This window comes from Protopterus annectens, chromosome 10.part0 (genome assembly GCF_019279795.1).
Source record: "Protopterus annectens isolate FY-2018-M chromosome 10.part0, PAN1.0, whole genome shotgun sequence".
Lineage (NCBI taxonomy): Eukaryota > Metazoa > Chordata > Ceratodontiformes > Protopteridae > Protopterus > Protopterus annectens.
This window is the reverse complement of record NC_056744.1, coordinates 1,474,224,768-1,474,241,845: the sequence shown is the minus strand read 5'-3', so window position 1 is coordinate 1,474,241,845 and position 17,078 is coordinate 1,474,224,768. Positions and strand designations below refer to the sequence as shown.

Here is a 17,078-nt window from a genome sequence, read left to right as displayed (position 1 = left end):
GTCAAAACGCCAAAACGAAATCACCGACACCACATAACCGACATTTCACAAACACGAAACCTCACATGCCCGACACACCATAATCCCGACAAGCAACAAACAAAACAAATCCCGGTCCAAAAGCACACACACAACACAAGCACACCAAAATCCTTACAAACCAACACTAAACCTCACATACACAACTACCTACAACCTTAACCCAAACCCTAACCCTAAGGTCCGCCACTACAGACACTCACCTAACCCGCCCTAACCCTAACTCACTTAACCCGCCCTAACCCACAAACTATCACAGTCGCACACTTACCTAGCCCGCCTAACCCTAACTCACTTAACCTGCCCCTAACCCACAAACTATCACAGTCGCACACTTACCTAGCCAGCTTCTAACCCTAACTCACTTAACCCGCCTCAACCCACAAACTATCACAGTCGACACTTACCTTACTCAAGACCTACCGTCCGTCACTACCGCATACATCCACAGCCTTTTCCCATGTCGATGTTCTCAGCGTCGGGGTTTTGATCCGTCGGTCTTCTCCGTTTTCGATCTTCTGGCGTCGGTGTTCTCGCTGTCGGCGTTCTGACTTGTCGACGTAGTCAGATAGAACCATATATATATATATATATATATATACATACATATATATATATATATATATATATATATATATATATATATATATGTACTTCCGCTGTGGTGCAGCGGTAGCATTGTTGCCTCACAGCAAGAGGTTCTCCCGTTCGATTCTCAGTTGGAGTGCGGGGAGTGCCTTCTGTGTGGAGTCTGCATGTCCTCCCCGCGGTTGGGTGGGCGTTCGAAGACATGCGTAAATGGGTGTGCCTTCATTGAAGGTTGAACGTCGAGCTGGCACCTCTGCGTTCGTGAAAATATAGCGGACCAGAGTTCCACAGTGGCGACCCCTAACCGGGAAAAGCTGAAAGACAACAACAACAGAGAGAGAAAGAGTATAAGCTGTCATGGTCCAAGAACAGACTGTTGTGAAACTCCTAACAGTACAGTTTTGGGAGCAGAACTCTCATTGTGCTGTTTGAAACCATGTTGCCTCAAATCTCTCAAATTAGCTGTGGGATCAGTCATCTCTTCCCAATATACCACAGTGTGTTAGTCTTTAGCAGATCAGAGAATAGTCCATAGTATTAATATGCTTAGATATGTCAGGAAGAAGAACAACGTAGTACTGCCAAAGATGAAGCAATTCCTTAAATGATTAATGCTTCCACAGCAGTACAGTATCGGCTTCATATCCTGTTTGGATACAGTAGTTGTGAGTTATTTATAAGGATGTAAATTAACATCACCTTTTGCAACACTCTTTCCAATACGTAAGTTAATAGGATTTACATGTAGTATGCCTGAAGTTGTTCATGCACTTGTCAGTTGACCTTTGTGTATAGTGATTAGTAATGATTGTTTACAGAATACAGAATATTGAAATAGTTTGATTCTCTGTCTCTCTCTCTCTCTAAACAAGATACAAAAATCTGGAGACATACAATCTGCTGTAAATAAACACCCTGCTATAATTTACTTAAGAAGTTTTTGACCAATCATGACATAGATGTGAAAAAAATAGGCCTGAAATCAACTGGATTTGATTTTTACAGTAGAATTATGATGTACATATGAAAGTAATTAATACTGTGTTCAAGTACAAGGGCGGAAAGTACATGCAATTTTATATCCAAATTTGTTGATATGACTGTTTAATAAGCAACCCAGTCCTCTTCCAGAGTTCCCTACTTTTTTTATCATTTGGTTATTGAAAACTCGGTAAAGTAGCAATATATTGTCTCTCCCTTCCACTAGTGAGGTAAGTGCATTTTATTCCTTAGATTATGGAATCATTTCAGAGAATGAACTGTTTGCTTTTGATGTACCTATTCCAAACATAATCTCAGATAAGCACAGTATACTTGATATATAGATAATCCATGGCATACCTCTCAACCTCTTAGTGAGAAACTCAGGACAAAGCCAGACATAATGGGGGACAAAGACCCAAAGTAGGTTGAGGTTTTAAATATTGCTCTGATAAATGTGAAAAGTTTCTAGAATAACAGATTTTGAGTTAGCATGCATTTTTTGAATGATATGAATTCTGAAATGCAAAATGCGGTCACTACTTTCAGTCCTCAATGATTTGCAACAAAATGACAAATTTTATGAGGAACAGGCAAAAAATATGAGGCAGAAATCTGGGCAGTTGAGAGGTATGACCCTCATCTAAAGGTCTCCTCAAAGTATAACATTGCTAAGTGGAGCTAGGGTACTGAAAACAGTTGAGAATATGTTATTCAGACTTAAATTTAATTAAAGTGCTTATAACTGACAACTTTACAGTTAAGACAAATTGATTAGAATTAGTCAAACGCATGCAGTTAGAAACAGTAACTACAGAGACTCAGTTATGAGTAAGTAAGTAAGCTCATACACTAAAAGTATGATAAAATATGAAATAATATATTTCTTAAAAGTAGATTGTATATTAGTAATGTAAATCAAGTGATATTAAATAGCAACTAATTCAACAATAACATTCTAAAATAGTGATTAAAGATATGCAATAGTAAGTTTAAGTACAAAGTATCAAGCTGTAATAGACAGAAAATGCAGTACAATCCTAATGTTGAAAACAAAGAATCCACCAAAGGCATTTCTTAAAGGTCTTAAAATTACATACAGCACTATTATAATGAATCAATACATGTACAACTCCAAGTTCATAGACTGATGAAAAGTTCACAAATGTAGTACCAGGTCAAAACGAAAAGTTTATAAAGCCACAACTATGAAGCCAGTTTAGCAAATCTTCTAATCAGTTTCATACTTCATATAATCATGAATCAGAGCCAAGTTGCTGTTTAAAATTATTGCTACCACAGACATCTTCATGATCATTGCTTTCACAATCATGATTCACATTCAAAGTGAATAGATGTTTATTCAATGACCCACAACTTCTCTTAAGGAAATTCATCCTTTCAATTACCATCTGGCAGTTAGCACAGATGATTAAAGCTATGAGGTGTTAAGCTTTTCATCCTTTAGTGTAGAGTTTGAGTGCCTCATGTTCAATTTGTCCACTGTGTGACACAGAGAAAGGCACTTTAACCATATAATGCTCCCAGGGTGATTTTGAAAAAGGTCCATTATACAAAGGCAGAGCTTTCATCTTTGGCTCTGGTGATGCTTTTTCAGAAGTGGACACCAGTCACTGGTAGGATGATGCAGCTGATGGCCAAGTCCCCTAGCTCATGGGGAGGGCTGAGGGTGTTGATGGCTAGGACAAGGAACCTCACAGATCATCCTATCAGGAATGGAATAGTGACATCCTGATGTACCTGCAGAAGCCACATCCCCTGCTGGAGACTCTGACTTGTCCACAGTTTTCAAGAAGTATGCCTGCTGCATGAATGCAACTACCCATCAGATTCCTCACTCCATGGGAACAATGTAAAAGTCATGCTGTAAGGTTGTCTTCCGGAAGGATCGTGGGGAGGGGGAGGCAGGCAGTGAAGGGACACTTGGGATTCTGGGTAGGGAGTAAACATACGTTGGCATCATGAATTATTCTCTCATAGTATTATTAGCATTCTTGCATCCAGTGCCAAACCTAGACATCTACACTGAGATATTCACTGCATGGAATTCAGGAGTTACATTTGTCAGACTCCTGAATTTAGGTGCAGTTACTGAAGTACTTTAATGTTGGACAAAAGTTGTTCCTCAATGGAGACAATTGCATTATCTTTGCTGAAGAGGCAGTCTAGCCCATCTGCTGTTTCAAGGCATTTAATATTCTACTTCCATCCCTCACGTCCCCTTCACCTTTTTCTACTTGCCAATATCCTCTTGAATGTTACAGTGGCTTCCCTCTGCAGTAACTATGCAGATAATTTTGCAGTGAGTTCACAGTCTTCTCTGTAAACAAGTACTTTTGCAGATCTGAAGAACAGATAATACCTCCAGTCTGTGTACTTCTCCCAACACACGTCTGCATGTTCAGACACACCCTTTGTATATCCCTGACATGGCCTTATACATCCGTACCGTATCCTTCTGCCTCTTTTTGCTCTCTAGGCAGAACAGCTCCAGTTTCTCACATGTCTGGTGATATCATTTATCTTCTTTCCCACCCAGCTTCCTGGAAAATTCACTGTGGACCTCGTCTAGCTGTCTGATTTTACTCTCCTTCTATGACCTCCAGAACTTTTCTCTAAAAGTGACTTCAACAGAGCAAGATAGAGTGAGGGCAGAACTTCTTTGTTACTGCAAAAGGACTTTTTCGAGGATGGACCCCAGCATTCCATTTGTTTTTGCCATCATTCTCTTTCTTCTTGATTGCCAAATGCTGGATGCAGTATTCACCTCAAGATCCTTTTCCTACTTTAATGTCATCAGTTTCATCTTTTACTTCACATAACTGTTGTTGTTTTTTGCAGTATTCTGCTCTGCTGTGCATTAAGCCATATATATCTTTCTGCATGCTTTTTCAGTCTAAGACCTTTTTAGACTTTTCATCCATCATCCACTGCTGTTTTTATTGTTGTGCATTTATCAATGAGGCCAGTCCTCTTTTCTGTTCCCTCGACTGTGGCTAAGAGCATCATCTTTAACAGTATTGGACTCAGGACCAACCCCTGTGGGATTGTACAAATACCTTAACTTAGAAATGGCTTGGAGAATCAGAAAAAAACTGTTACTTGCCTTTCCAAATGTGTCAATTAATGCACTGGGAGAGCCTGGTAAGATACAAATGCACCCATTTATGGCACGATATCTATGTGTTTTGATTGAAATGTTTTACTGCGTGCTACCAAGCATATTTTCTACATGGTTTCTCCCTCTCCTTACAGCCAGATATGTATCTTTCTCTTTTGCCACTGTTTTGTCACAGCCTATCCACCTACCAATCTTTGCTTAACATCTGGAACATTAAGTGGTTCTTCCTCTTTTGGTTTAAGATGGAACCTTCTTACTGCCAGGACTTCCTCTGTCATACCATGATTCCTAAACCATTCTCTCTTGTCATTTGCTACATCCACTCATTAAGTCAGTAATCATCTCCTCCCTCATTTTTTTGATTGCCAGCACAGCTAACACTTTTGACATTACTCTCCTACCTCTATAAGCCTACTTGCTGACATCTCAGCTGTCACTTTTGAATGGTGACTGCAACATGTTTAGCTCCCCTTTTTATCTTACTAAGTTTTCACCTGTGCTCTCCTGTGTCTCTGTTTGGAAAGATTTGAATCACCGAAATGTATGCATTGTGCTCCACACTAGATGTGTATACAGGGAATGTGTTCCCTTTTGTTCTCTGCCAAAAAGGGCAGTCACTAAGACTTACTGCATCAACACATTATAGTAACATAGTGAGGTATAGTATTGACCCAAAATGTTATCCTGCCTCATGTGTTGATAATTTTCCAGGATCATTTTCTTTGTAGATGGACATGACATAGCACTGCAAATTTTCTTTCTTACTGCCTCTGCTCAAAGCAAAGATTTATCATGCTTCTGATTTTTCATATTATAAATAATACAGAGGATTATGACTGCATCTCTGATCATAACCAGCTTATTATGTGTTCTTGATGAATGCCAAGAAATTTGCTGTCAAGGTTAGTATTGGCATCAATGTGAAGAACACATAAGGGTTATGATTGTCTAGAACTGATCATACTTCTTTTTAATGCATGGAGAATCACCATTTACTAACAGAAAACAAGTGTAAAAGCTGCCAGACAGACAGCAGACACAAAGTATTCTTCTGAAGAATGAATCTCTTTAAAAACTGTTAGGCACTTCTTTCTGCGAAACATTTTGTTTATAAATGTTTCAGAGTGAAATACCAAACAGCTTTTAAAGCTCTTTTGCATTCTACCACTGTTCTTTATTGGCCAGTATTGCCTGCTGTTACTCCACAGTGTGAGACCCAGTCTTAACAGTACTTTGAAATGCTTATCTAAAGCTTGTTAAGTTATTTTCTTCCATCAGAAAGGTGCTTGACAAGATTGTCTTTTTTATATTTTTTAAATTACCACAGCAGTCCATGTGGAGCATAAAATTTATTGGTATAAAAATGGTCTTATCAGCTAAATTATTTTGATATTTTTGCACTTGATATTAGCAGCACACACCATTCAGTCAATGACTACAGAAAGGAAAGTTCTTGTTTAATCACATCGCCACATCTGGAAATCTCAGCTATGAGCACAAACTATTTTCACTTTCTGCAAACCACTGAACTTTTTTTCCCTGCAGTCTTTTATGTTTACTACCCTAACAAATACATTATCAAAGACAGAAGATTGTAATTTACAACTTAATGTATGGCAGCTTTGGGAGCATGTCAGCTCATCGAGGGCAGTTTCGGTAAATGCAAATAAAATGAAAGCAGTTGGCCATAACCATTTTTGAAGCAGTGGAGCTTACCTTTTTGGGGAATTCACTCAAAACCAAACACCAAATCAAAAGTAGAAGTCACAAATGGCATGTCATCAATGTCATTTACTTGCTGTCCTATTTATCAGGCTCAAAGCATATTAATTGATGGTGGGGTGTGGATATATACAACACTATAACAACTGCTTTTTAAACATTTATTTACTTATTTGTATATTTTTTATACTAATTTGAGAAATTCTTATATCTCTATGTGTCTTGTGCATTTTACTTCTGTGCTTATTGTTGCATTTTACATGTCTTATGTCTTACGGCTGCATTTAAACAGTAATGAAATATTTTGCTTGTCAGGCTCCCTTTAAACATGGTATAGGAAGTGATGTCACCTATTCAAGTCTATTTATTTGACTTTTTAAATTTTAAAGCCTTGTATCTGATGAAGTTCCTTATGTGATTTGATTGGGATGAAAGCCTTAAACCTGTGGGCTAATAAACCAAATATTTGTGGATTTATAACCTCTGGTCTGCCATTTGTAACTTCTACTTTTGTTTTGGAGCTTACCTTTTTCTCCACTGTTGTGTGACTTCAGAGTTGGTAAATATAATTCAGCAGATGGGGTTTAGAAGGGGTATCCCTCCTTTTGGGGGATGCGGGGGGGGGGGGGCTTGTCACCAGCAAAAAACTCTTTAAATGTTCTCTTAAAGTGGTTTAAATGAATTGCTTTCATTTTACATTTGCCAAAGTGACTTGACTGGAATCCAACAGCTTTATATATATATATATATATATATATATATATATATATATATATTTTTTTTTTTGTTTTTGTTTTTGTTTCTTTTGGCAGTTTAATGAAGAGTGGATAATTAACATTTTAAGTAGTCACCTTTATACAAGAATGGTGATAAATCCTTAAGGTTCTTGTTGTGCTCAAAATATAGACAATGGTGAAGGTATTGTAAATGTCATGCTGAGACTGAACTATGATAGTGAAAATACTCTATTCTCTTTTATGCAGGAAATTCAAGAGGAGATAGAAAGGTATGTATGTGTTCTGACAGTTCTGTCACTAATTCCATTTTTTGAATAGTTCTGCAGTTACATTCATTATGACCTTTATCTTTAGGTTTATAAAAAAACAGAAGCATGAAGCACCTACACTTACATTAGTGACTCATGATCTCTACCCTGGGATATATCATCAGCTGCCAAAGTACAATGACTGGACTGAATTCGACTCCATCTTCAGACCTGGTAAGGCAGATATTTACCAGAATTTCATGATAAATGATTAACTATATTTTTCTAAATTAAAGTTCCTTAATTTAAGATCTATTTCAACATATGAGTCTTTGCTTTAAGTCTAAGATATTAAATTATTCTCTATTATATTCTGCATCGAAGGAAATAAAGTCCATCTTATACTGGACATGTTTTTTAGAATATTAAAAGTATAAAACAGAAATGCTTTGGACAAGTAAAATGCATATAATTTCCATAAATGATTATTACTGTGAAAATATCCAGAGACATTTCCAATTTAGATATAACCAACATTATACCACCTTCTAGAATATGCCTGTACCAGGAAAGCCATTATACCACCTTCTAGAATATGCCTGTACCAGGAAAGCATACCCTTTCAGCACTGGTAATTTAGGTTCATAGGTTAGCTGTCCTTGCAAGCCTAGCCAACTATCCCTTGTGAGACTCAAACCCTGTACCTTGTGTTTGTGAGGCAAACACCTTAACCATTAGGCCAACCTCCCAAACAATAGTTTGTCTTGCAATTAATATTAAAATGTGGAGATGATAGAGATAGTTTGACTGAGTAGTCACAGACATACTTTTTTAGTCAGGGTCTCCAAAATGCTTAAATAGCATATACTGTGATCTGTTCCTGCCTAGACACAGCAGCCTCACAGATACTCCTTGAATGGTTTTGCTAATTGAGAGAATTCTTCATCTTGTAATAGCTGGATGCTATAAAGTGGCCCATTGCATATTCCCTTCTTTCCATATACAAACTGCATGAATGTATACAAGCTGCATCTTAGATAGAGGTTAGCTATCTTCTACCTGCAGGCATGAATTTTATGACTTATATAACATTTAGGTCCTATGTGTTTTGTTCCTAGAGACAATCACTGAAAGAGTTCAGCACTCACATGGCAAACCTTTGAGTCCATGCTGTCTGTATTAATTATGCTGTCTGAGTCTTATTAAAGCTGTCCACCTGCTGATGCCCTACTCCACAACTTATGCCATTCCCCCATCTTTGTGGGATGTGTAAATGGTAGTAAATTTCATTCATTTTTCTGACATTGGACCTGAGATTATTCACTCCATAAGTCATGGCCTTGCACAACATGGACTACTAATCTTTTTTTGCTGTGCTGACTTATATAGTGCTTCAGTTTTTACTACCTCAACATCCAGCCCAACAAGGTAGATGGTGGAGGCACTGTGTGATGTAAGTGATGTACATGAATCTGCAGGTACATTGAGGTACGTGTAGGCTGACCTTGGTGTGTCCATAGCCATGCATATTTCCTATTCTGCAGATATAAATGCATCTTTTCCTTATACCTATCTAATCCTGTATGAGCAATGCACAATAACTGTTTGGTTCTGGACACTTATCCCACAGCACTGTCAACACATTAAATATTATTTTCTATACAGTCACAGCTATTAGAAATGGTGTCACACAGCAGGCCCTTATTTAGTACAGCACCGGTAATTTGTTAAACAGTTTGCTTTGCCATCTCAGTTTATATACTGTACATCCTCATTGTTGGACACTAAGCTATGAACCAAGCACATCAGTATCCTTGTGAAAGTTTGCAGTGGTGACCAGTGTCACTCTGTCACCTTGACTTTATATAGAAATGCCTTAAGTACATGCATACACACACACACACACACACACACACACACAGCTTTCTTTAATATAGATCTGAACATAGAACTTTATTTACATCACAAAACTCTACAAAAGAAAATTACTTCATCTGGCTTTTAATGCACATCCTAAAGACATTTCCAGTTGACCATAGTGTCAGGTGATATGGTGAGAAAATGTATGCTTATTAAAAATCCCCAGACCTTTTACAATTGTCTCATATACGCAGCTGAATATGCTGCCAAGTCACAGCTGTGAGTTGAGGGAATACGAAAGGCCTAAACTAAATCAAAATATAAGAAACTGCTGGTAAAGACTACCACTCACGTAATATATCTTTCGCCATTGTCCTACTGATATAGTCAATTTGAGTTGCAATACCATTGAATACTCTGTGCTCCTGCTTTTTTTTAATTTAACGTTTTTCTTAGATGAAATACACTGAACTCAAGTTCCTGTTGTAGAGAAGCAGTGCAGTAATGTCAGTTTACTTAATGTCTTTCACAGCACCGCACAATATGAGCATGCTAAGAATCAAACTTGCATCAAGAGATTGTAGCTCACTTGCACTTCGTTGACTTAGCCCATAGCAGTTTTATTGCAGCCCAGTTTTTCCAAGATGCTCAAGTAAAATGTTACAGACTGGAAGGCGTTCCATAGCTTGAATTTGCTGATGTAGTTATTTGACATACAAACATAGGGCTTTCAACAGAAGAAAACAACCTGCTCATCTGGTGTCCTGTACTTCACCCGTATAATTTTTACCTCCTGCCTCTTCTTCTGCAGTGGTTGAATGTTCATCTCCAAATGTCTGTCTTCAAATTCAGTTCCTCTACCACTTTGACCATTTCTGTCATTTTTGTTGGACCCTTCCTGTTTTTCCCATTCACCTCCCGATTCTTGAAAATGCCCAGAACAGTGTTCAGTATTCCAGGCCAGACCTTCCTAAAGCCATTTATGTGGTATGATGACTTTTGGTTCTCTCATCTCCCCACCTGTAGCATTACAGTCCAGCATCTTGCACATCCCCCAACACTGCAGCCCAACATCTTGCCTATCCCCCCACAATTGCAGCCCACCCTGACTTAATACACATGTACACTTAACTTGAACCAACCTATGTATAATTAAGGGCTTCCAGGTCTTTTCTTCTGCTGTTGTTTAAACACATTGTAAGTACCTTCTCACACACACATTGTGTGCTTTCTATGGGTTACTACTACTACCAAAAGCACATTACTCTGCAATTCCTTGGCTTGACCTTCTGCTGCCCCCTTGCAGTCAAATCTGACCACCCTTTTAGGTCTTATCTCAGGTTCTTCCTTCTCTTTTGACACCAGTGACTGTGTGCAGTTCCACTGAACTAGCATACTCCTCTACTTAAAATTGAGCAAAAAAAAAAAAAAAAAAAAAGTAAATTGTTGACCCCTGAAAGAAAACCTCCTGCCTCTGAAACTGTAGCAAGCTGCTCCCCCCGCTATCACTCATGATGAGCAACAGTAGTCTCCTTTCACCCAAGATGGGCAATCTGGCAGTGGCCACTTACTCCCATCCCACTCTATCCACCTCCTCTGCTGCTATTTGAACAGATGTTGTCTCCATCACAGTCAGGGATTCAGCCCTCTGTATACAGATGTTGTCTCCATCACAGTCAGGGATTCAGCCCTCTGTATCACAGTAGCAGGTTTGAACAGATGTTGTCTCCATCACAGTCAGGGATTCAGCCCTCTGTATCACAGTAGCAGGTTTGAACAGATGTTGTCTCCATCACAGTCAGGGATTCAGCCCTCTGTATCACAGTAGCAGGTTTGAACAGATGTTGTCTCCATCACAGTCAGGGATTCAGCCCTCTGTATCACAGTAGCAGGTTTGAACAGATGTTGTCTCCATCACAGTCAGGGATTCAGCCCTCTGTATCACAGTAGCAGGTTTGAACAGATGTTGTCTCCATCACAGTCAGGATTCAGCCCTCTGTATCACAGTAGCAGGTTTGAACAGATGTTGTCTCCATCACAGTCAGGGATTCAGCCCTCTGTATCACAGTAGCAGGTTTGAACAGATGTTGTCTCCATCACAGTCAGGGATTCAGCCCTCTGTATCACAGTAGCAGGACAGGCAATCTGACTTGTGGTACAGGCAAAAAGTAGTGCAGACAATTTTAAGTAACAGTGAACCTTGAATGGACTGAATAACATAGAGAGAAAGAGAAAGAGAGCACTTCTCTTTCAAAATCATAAAATGTAGTTCTTTCAACTATTCTGCTAATTTACAAAACCAAGGAAAGTACAAGTGTTAGTAATAAAGTATTGTACAGAGTCACTATTAATACAGTATGTATCATTAAACTTAACTATTTTGTATTTTTTTTAGTTCTGTCCTCTGTGACACTGGACCGTAGCACAGCACATCCTAATGTTCTTGTTTCTGTGGGTAAGAACATTGCAACATGGACTCCTATAGTGCAGTGGCTACCTTCCAAAATGGAACATTTTGACGATGGCTTCTATGTGCTGGGATCAAATGGATTCACCTCAGGGAAGCATTGTTGGGAGGTTGAGGTGGGGAGCAAGACAGACTGGATTCTTGGTGTTGTCACAGAGTCGGTTTGCAAAAAGGAAGGAATATTACAGAGGGAAGAAATCTTACAAGAATCATACAGTGGGTACTGGGCTGTGAAGCATCAGAATGGGAATGTGTATTATGCTACGGATTCGAGATGCAAAGTTGTCAAAGTAAAAAGAAAACCCCATAAAATATGGGTGTTCTTGGACTATGACAGTGGTCAGCTGTCATTTTATGGTGCTGATAGCATGTCACACATTCACAGCTTTAAGGAAACCTTCAATGAGAAAGTTTACCCCCTCTTCAGTCCTTGGAAAGACACTAATGGAAGAAATGCAGTACCTCTGAAATTACAGTGAGTGTAACTATAAGCAGGCCTGTGAGTTACAACAGGAACAAGCCTGGAACTTACCATCATTACAGGTGTCTACATTGCCTAGTATTGTCATCCAGGTATTAAGTACCTTTTCTGTTAAACCTATCATGGCTGGTATACTTAAGGTTTGTCAGGGTTACTGTAAACCTGAATGCTAGCAGGTGTTTATCTGCACTGCTTTTATAATTTTTTTTTTATTCTATATAGAAATTAAAATCTGTAGACATTTAAATGTTCTCATTTACATTCTGTTTGTAAGTGCATAGAATTAAAAGGTCTGTAATCATACATGCCTGGGTGATGATGTCAGTAGAGTGCTGGTATGGTCCTGAGTAAAACTGGCTCATTCATGTTAGTAATTACCTGTCTGTATTTTGCTCCATAAACAAAGAAACACATTTACTAGACTGGTATAGAAACAAGTCAGTCTACCAAAAATGTTTGTTTTTCTTATATGTGCATGTATTGGGGTCATTTGGGTAGAGAATTCATCAACTAAACTTCTGTTTTTAGCAAGACATTTCTTTTTTTTTCTTTTTTACTGTATGAGTTAACTGCTGTGGTAAAAAAGTAGCTAGTCAAAAGTGCATGGAAAATAAAACACTGAAAAATACAGAGATGTGTGATTAATACTTCATTTCACGTGAATTGTCAAAGTACTGGTGCTTTTAGTATACACCATAGACTTTTCCCAGAGTAGTTTTGTAGGATCACACCTGTGTTGCATACTGGTACTTTTAGTATACACCATAGACTTTTCCCAGAGTAGTTATGTAGGATCACACCTGTGTTGCATACTGGTACTTTTAGTATAGACACCATAGACTTTACCCAGAGTAGTTGTGTAGGATCACACCTGTGTTGCATACTGGTACTTTTAGTATACACCATAGACTTTTCCCAGAGTAGTTATGTAGGATCACACCTGTGTTGCATACTGGTACTTTTAGTATAGACACCATAGACTTTACCCAGAGTAGTTGTGTAGGATCACACCTGTGTTGCATACTGGTACTTTTAGTATACACCATAGACTTTTCCCAGAGTAGTTATGTAGGATCACACCTGTGTTGCATACTGGTACTTTTAGTATACACCATAGACTTTTCCCAGAGTAGTTATGTAGGATCACACCTGTGTTGCATACTGGTACTTTTAGTATAGACACCATAGACTTTACCCAGAGTAGTTGTGTAGGATCACACCTGTGTTGCATACTGGTACTTTTAGTATACACCATAGACTTTTCCCAGAGTAGTTATGTAGGATCACACCTGTGTTGCATACTGGTACTTTTAGTATAGACACCATAGACTTTACCCAGAGTAGTTGTGTAGGATCACACCTGTGTTGCATACTGGTACTTTTAGTATACACCATAGACTTTTCCCAAAGTAGTTATGTAGGATCACACCTGTGTTGCATACTGGTACTTTTAGTATAGACACCATAGACTTTACCCAGAGTAGTTGTGTAGGATCACACCTGTGTTGCATACTGGTACTTTTAGTATACACCATAGACTTTTCCCAGAGTAGTTATGTAGGATCACACCTGTGTTGCATACTGGTACTTTTAGTATAGACACCATAGACTTTACCCAGAGTAGTTGTGTAGGATCACACCTGTGTTGCATACTGGTACTTTTAGTATACACCATAGACTTTTCCCAGAGTAGTTATGTAGGATCACACCTGTGTTGCATACTGGTACTTTTAGTATACACCATAGACTTTTCCCAGAGTAGTTATGTAGGATCACACCTGTGTTGCATACTGGTACTTTTAGTATAGACACCATAGACTTTACCCAGAGTAGTTGTGTAGGATCACACCTGTGTTGCATACTGGTACTTTTAGTATACACCATAGACTTTTCCCAGAGTAGTTATGTAGGATCACACCTGTGTTGCATACTGGTACTTTTAGTATAGACACCATAGACTTTACCCAGAGTAGTTGTGTAGGATCACACCTGTGTTGCATACTGGTACTTTTAGTATACACCATAGACTTTTCCCAAAGTAGTTATGTAGGATCACACCTGTGTTGCATACTGGTACTTTTAGTATAGACACCATAGACTTTACCCAGAGTAGTTGTGTAGGATCACACCTGTGTTGCACATAGTTTTTCTTGGCACACAACACCCCATAATTCATATTATGCAAGGCTTATGAACACATTTAGACTAGCAGGTTGATTCTTGCCACACCAATGCAAAGTATAATGCTGTATACCTCATGGGTGGAATTCACAAAAAAATGTGAAGACGAAAAAAAAGATGAATCAATACTAAATGGAAGTATTAGGACTGGTGTTAATATTTTGGGGAATCTCAGCATGTTTCATCTGAGGGTTTCCTATTAGTAATTTTGCTTCAACAAAGTGATGCCCTCATCAACAATCATCTCTGACTCCTCTCTGTATAACATTACGACCTTCTGTCTCACCACATTTTTTTCTGTTTGCATTATATGTATACATGTATCCCTTTCCAGGCACACCCTTACTTTGTAACCAGTCAGCTGTACTTCTACTCCTGATCTCACTTTGCTCCTAAACTGTCCCTGGCTGCATGCCTGCCCATTACCTTCTCCCACCCTTACCTGCTACTTCATGTTTTCTCTTTTATCCCTTCCTCCTTTTATTTCTTATGTGAGGTCTCTCATCTTTCCTGTACTATCCCTTACACCTCAGTCTTTTAGTACTTGAAGACTGTTTTCCAGTCTTGGAACATTTTCTCTTCCTGTCATCCAGGTTTCACAGTGTTAATTGCCCTTTTTGTGGTAATTATGAACCTTCTATGAAGTTCTTCCTATGTCAACCCCAGCATCTTTTTCCAGTTTCTTGCTATACAACTCAGCTTCTGGTGTTAATAACCTTCTGACACTCACTGCTTCTTCATCACAGTCATCTTTATCCAGCCAACAACGTCACATATCATCTCCCAGAACATACAGGTTTGTTCTATAACTCTGGGAAGGCATCAACCAATGTGCAAGTGGAATAATTTTTCCTCTGGAAGTTGGCCTTATTTTTATTTCTTTCACATTTCCTTTGCCCAGCTGCACTCCTAGAATATATGCCACATCCTGTCATACCCCCTGCATGTCCAACATATACTGTCTTCTTTCCTGTTTTTTTTAACTCAAACTTTCTGACGTCAGGAACTACCTACACAGTATTCTGAAGTTCTCATACCCCATGTAAATCCTTGTTATACCTTTACTTTACAGACCTTTTCCCCTGTGTTGTCGATGCGTTCCCACCTGTCCTCATTCTATCATGTTTCCCTAAGGTTTCTCTCTGTTGTGAGGTCCTCCATTTCCTTTAGTTCAGAATTAATAAACCTACTTGTCTGACGGTGCTTTTCTGTCCTTTTGCTGTCGCCTTCCTTTTCCTCTACTCTTCCATTAATTTCTCAGCTCTATATAACTCCATATTTCCTACTTTAGAATGCTGTTCTGTGACAGAAGCCGGCTCCATGCTGCACTTTTCTAATAAGCAGAAAACCTAAATTTCAGATTAAATATCCATCGATGATCATCTTCCAACATAAAGAAGAGAAGTATTCAATTTCTTCAGTAAAAGTGGTGAAACGGATCTTTCAAAATATTTTCAATTTTTCTCCTGAATGAGATCTGTTATGGTTTACCATTCTGGTTTAGTATTGTTTATTTCTACTTGTTACAGATTTATAATGACTCCATAGTCTTTGAAAACTGTGACCAGTACAAGACAAGGTCCTGTGATGTATTGTTTGGAATGCTGTTTCTGTGCTGGAAGATTCACTGTTGTGAATCACATCTTTTTGACTCGAGTAATTATGATCTAAGTTTATTGAATATAATTCTAAAGCTATCTACAGTCTTTGTCTATCTCTAGATGAGAGTGATGTAAAATATGACTGTATATTCACTGCAATTGTTTTGAAAGTCAAACACTGGATTAGTACATTAAAAAAAAAAAAATATATATATATATATATATATATATATATATATATATATATGCTTCTGATGTTCGACATTCCAAAATGCAGACTTTCATATGGCCAAGACCATATGATCGACATGTTAAAATGCTGAACATCTACTACATAATGTAAAACACACAAAAACACTTCACTAACTGCGGTTAGCAGGGTAACAAGCCCCCTGCAACCCCCACATCCCCTGCTACTTAAATATTCCTACTCCAAGATCGCACTACAGTGCAGAAAAGGGAAATCTCCCAGTTTTGGAATGTATAGGGATCTCCGCTATACATGTTCGACATTTCAAAATATCGATCATATGGTCTCGGCCATATGAATGTCGGCATTTTAAGATTTTGAACATCAAGTAGACCCATATATATATATATATATATGTGTGTGTGTGTGTGTGTGTGTGTGTGTGTGTGTGTATATATATATATATATATATATATATATCAGTTTTATACGTCAGTATTTATTTTTTTTTATTTCTCTTTTTCCCCTTTATTCGGTTTTATTAATAATGATTAAAGCTAAAAATAAAAAAAATACTTAATTTAAGAACAATTACTAATTGATGTGAGTTTACAACAACTGTTCATTCCATTTTATTTTTATCAATATAATTATGTGTCAGTCATAGTTTTCTCTTGATAATGGATACAATGATGCTACAGGACAGTTATGATTTACTTGCCTTTTGTAAAGGTTGTATAATAGGTTTTTGTTGTTGGAACCTTTACCTATTTAATTCCTTACAGGTTGTTAATTTAATATGTAGGTAAGCACAAAAAAAGTATTTTTAGCAGTCATATAC

General features: G+C 38.1%; 1 protein-coding gene across 1 annotated transcript in view; it reads left to right on the top strand.

Moving 5' to 3' along the window:
* Positions 1-12,893, top strand: part of LOC122813664 (zinc-binding protein A33-like) — a 58,253-nt gene extending 45,360 nt beyond the window's left edge. Inside the window, exons 4-6 of the mRNA XM_044086106.1 lie at positions 7,456-7,478; positions 7,564-7,691; positions 11,713-12,893. Coding sequence (XP_043942041.1) covers positions 7,456-7,478; positions 7,564-7,691; positions 11,713-12,263 — 702 coding nt within the window. The 3' untranslated portion in view covers positions 12,264-12,893. The remainder of the gene's footprint in view (positions 1-7,455; positions 7,479-7,563; positions 7,692-11,712) is intronic.
* The last annotated feature ends 4,185 nt before the right edge of the window (positions 12,894-17,078 follow it).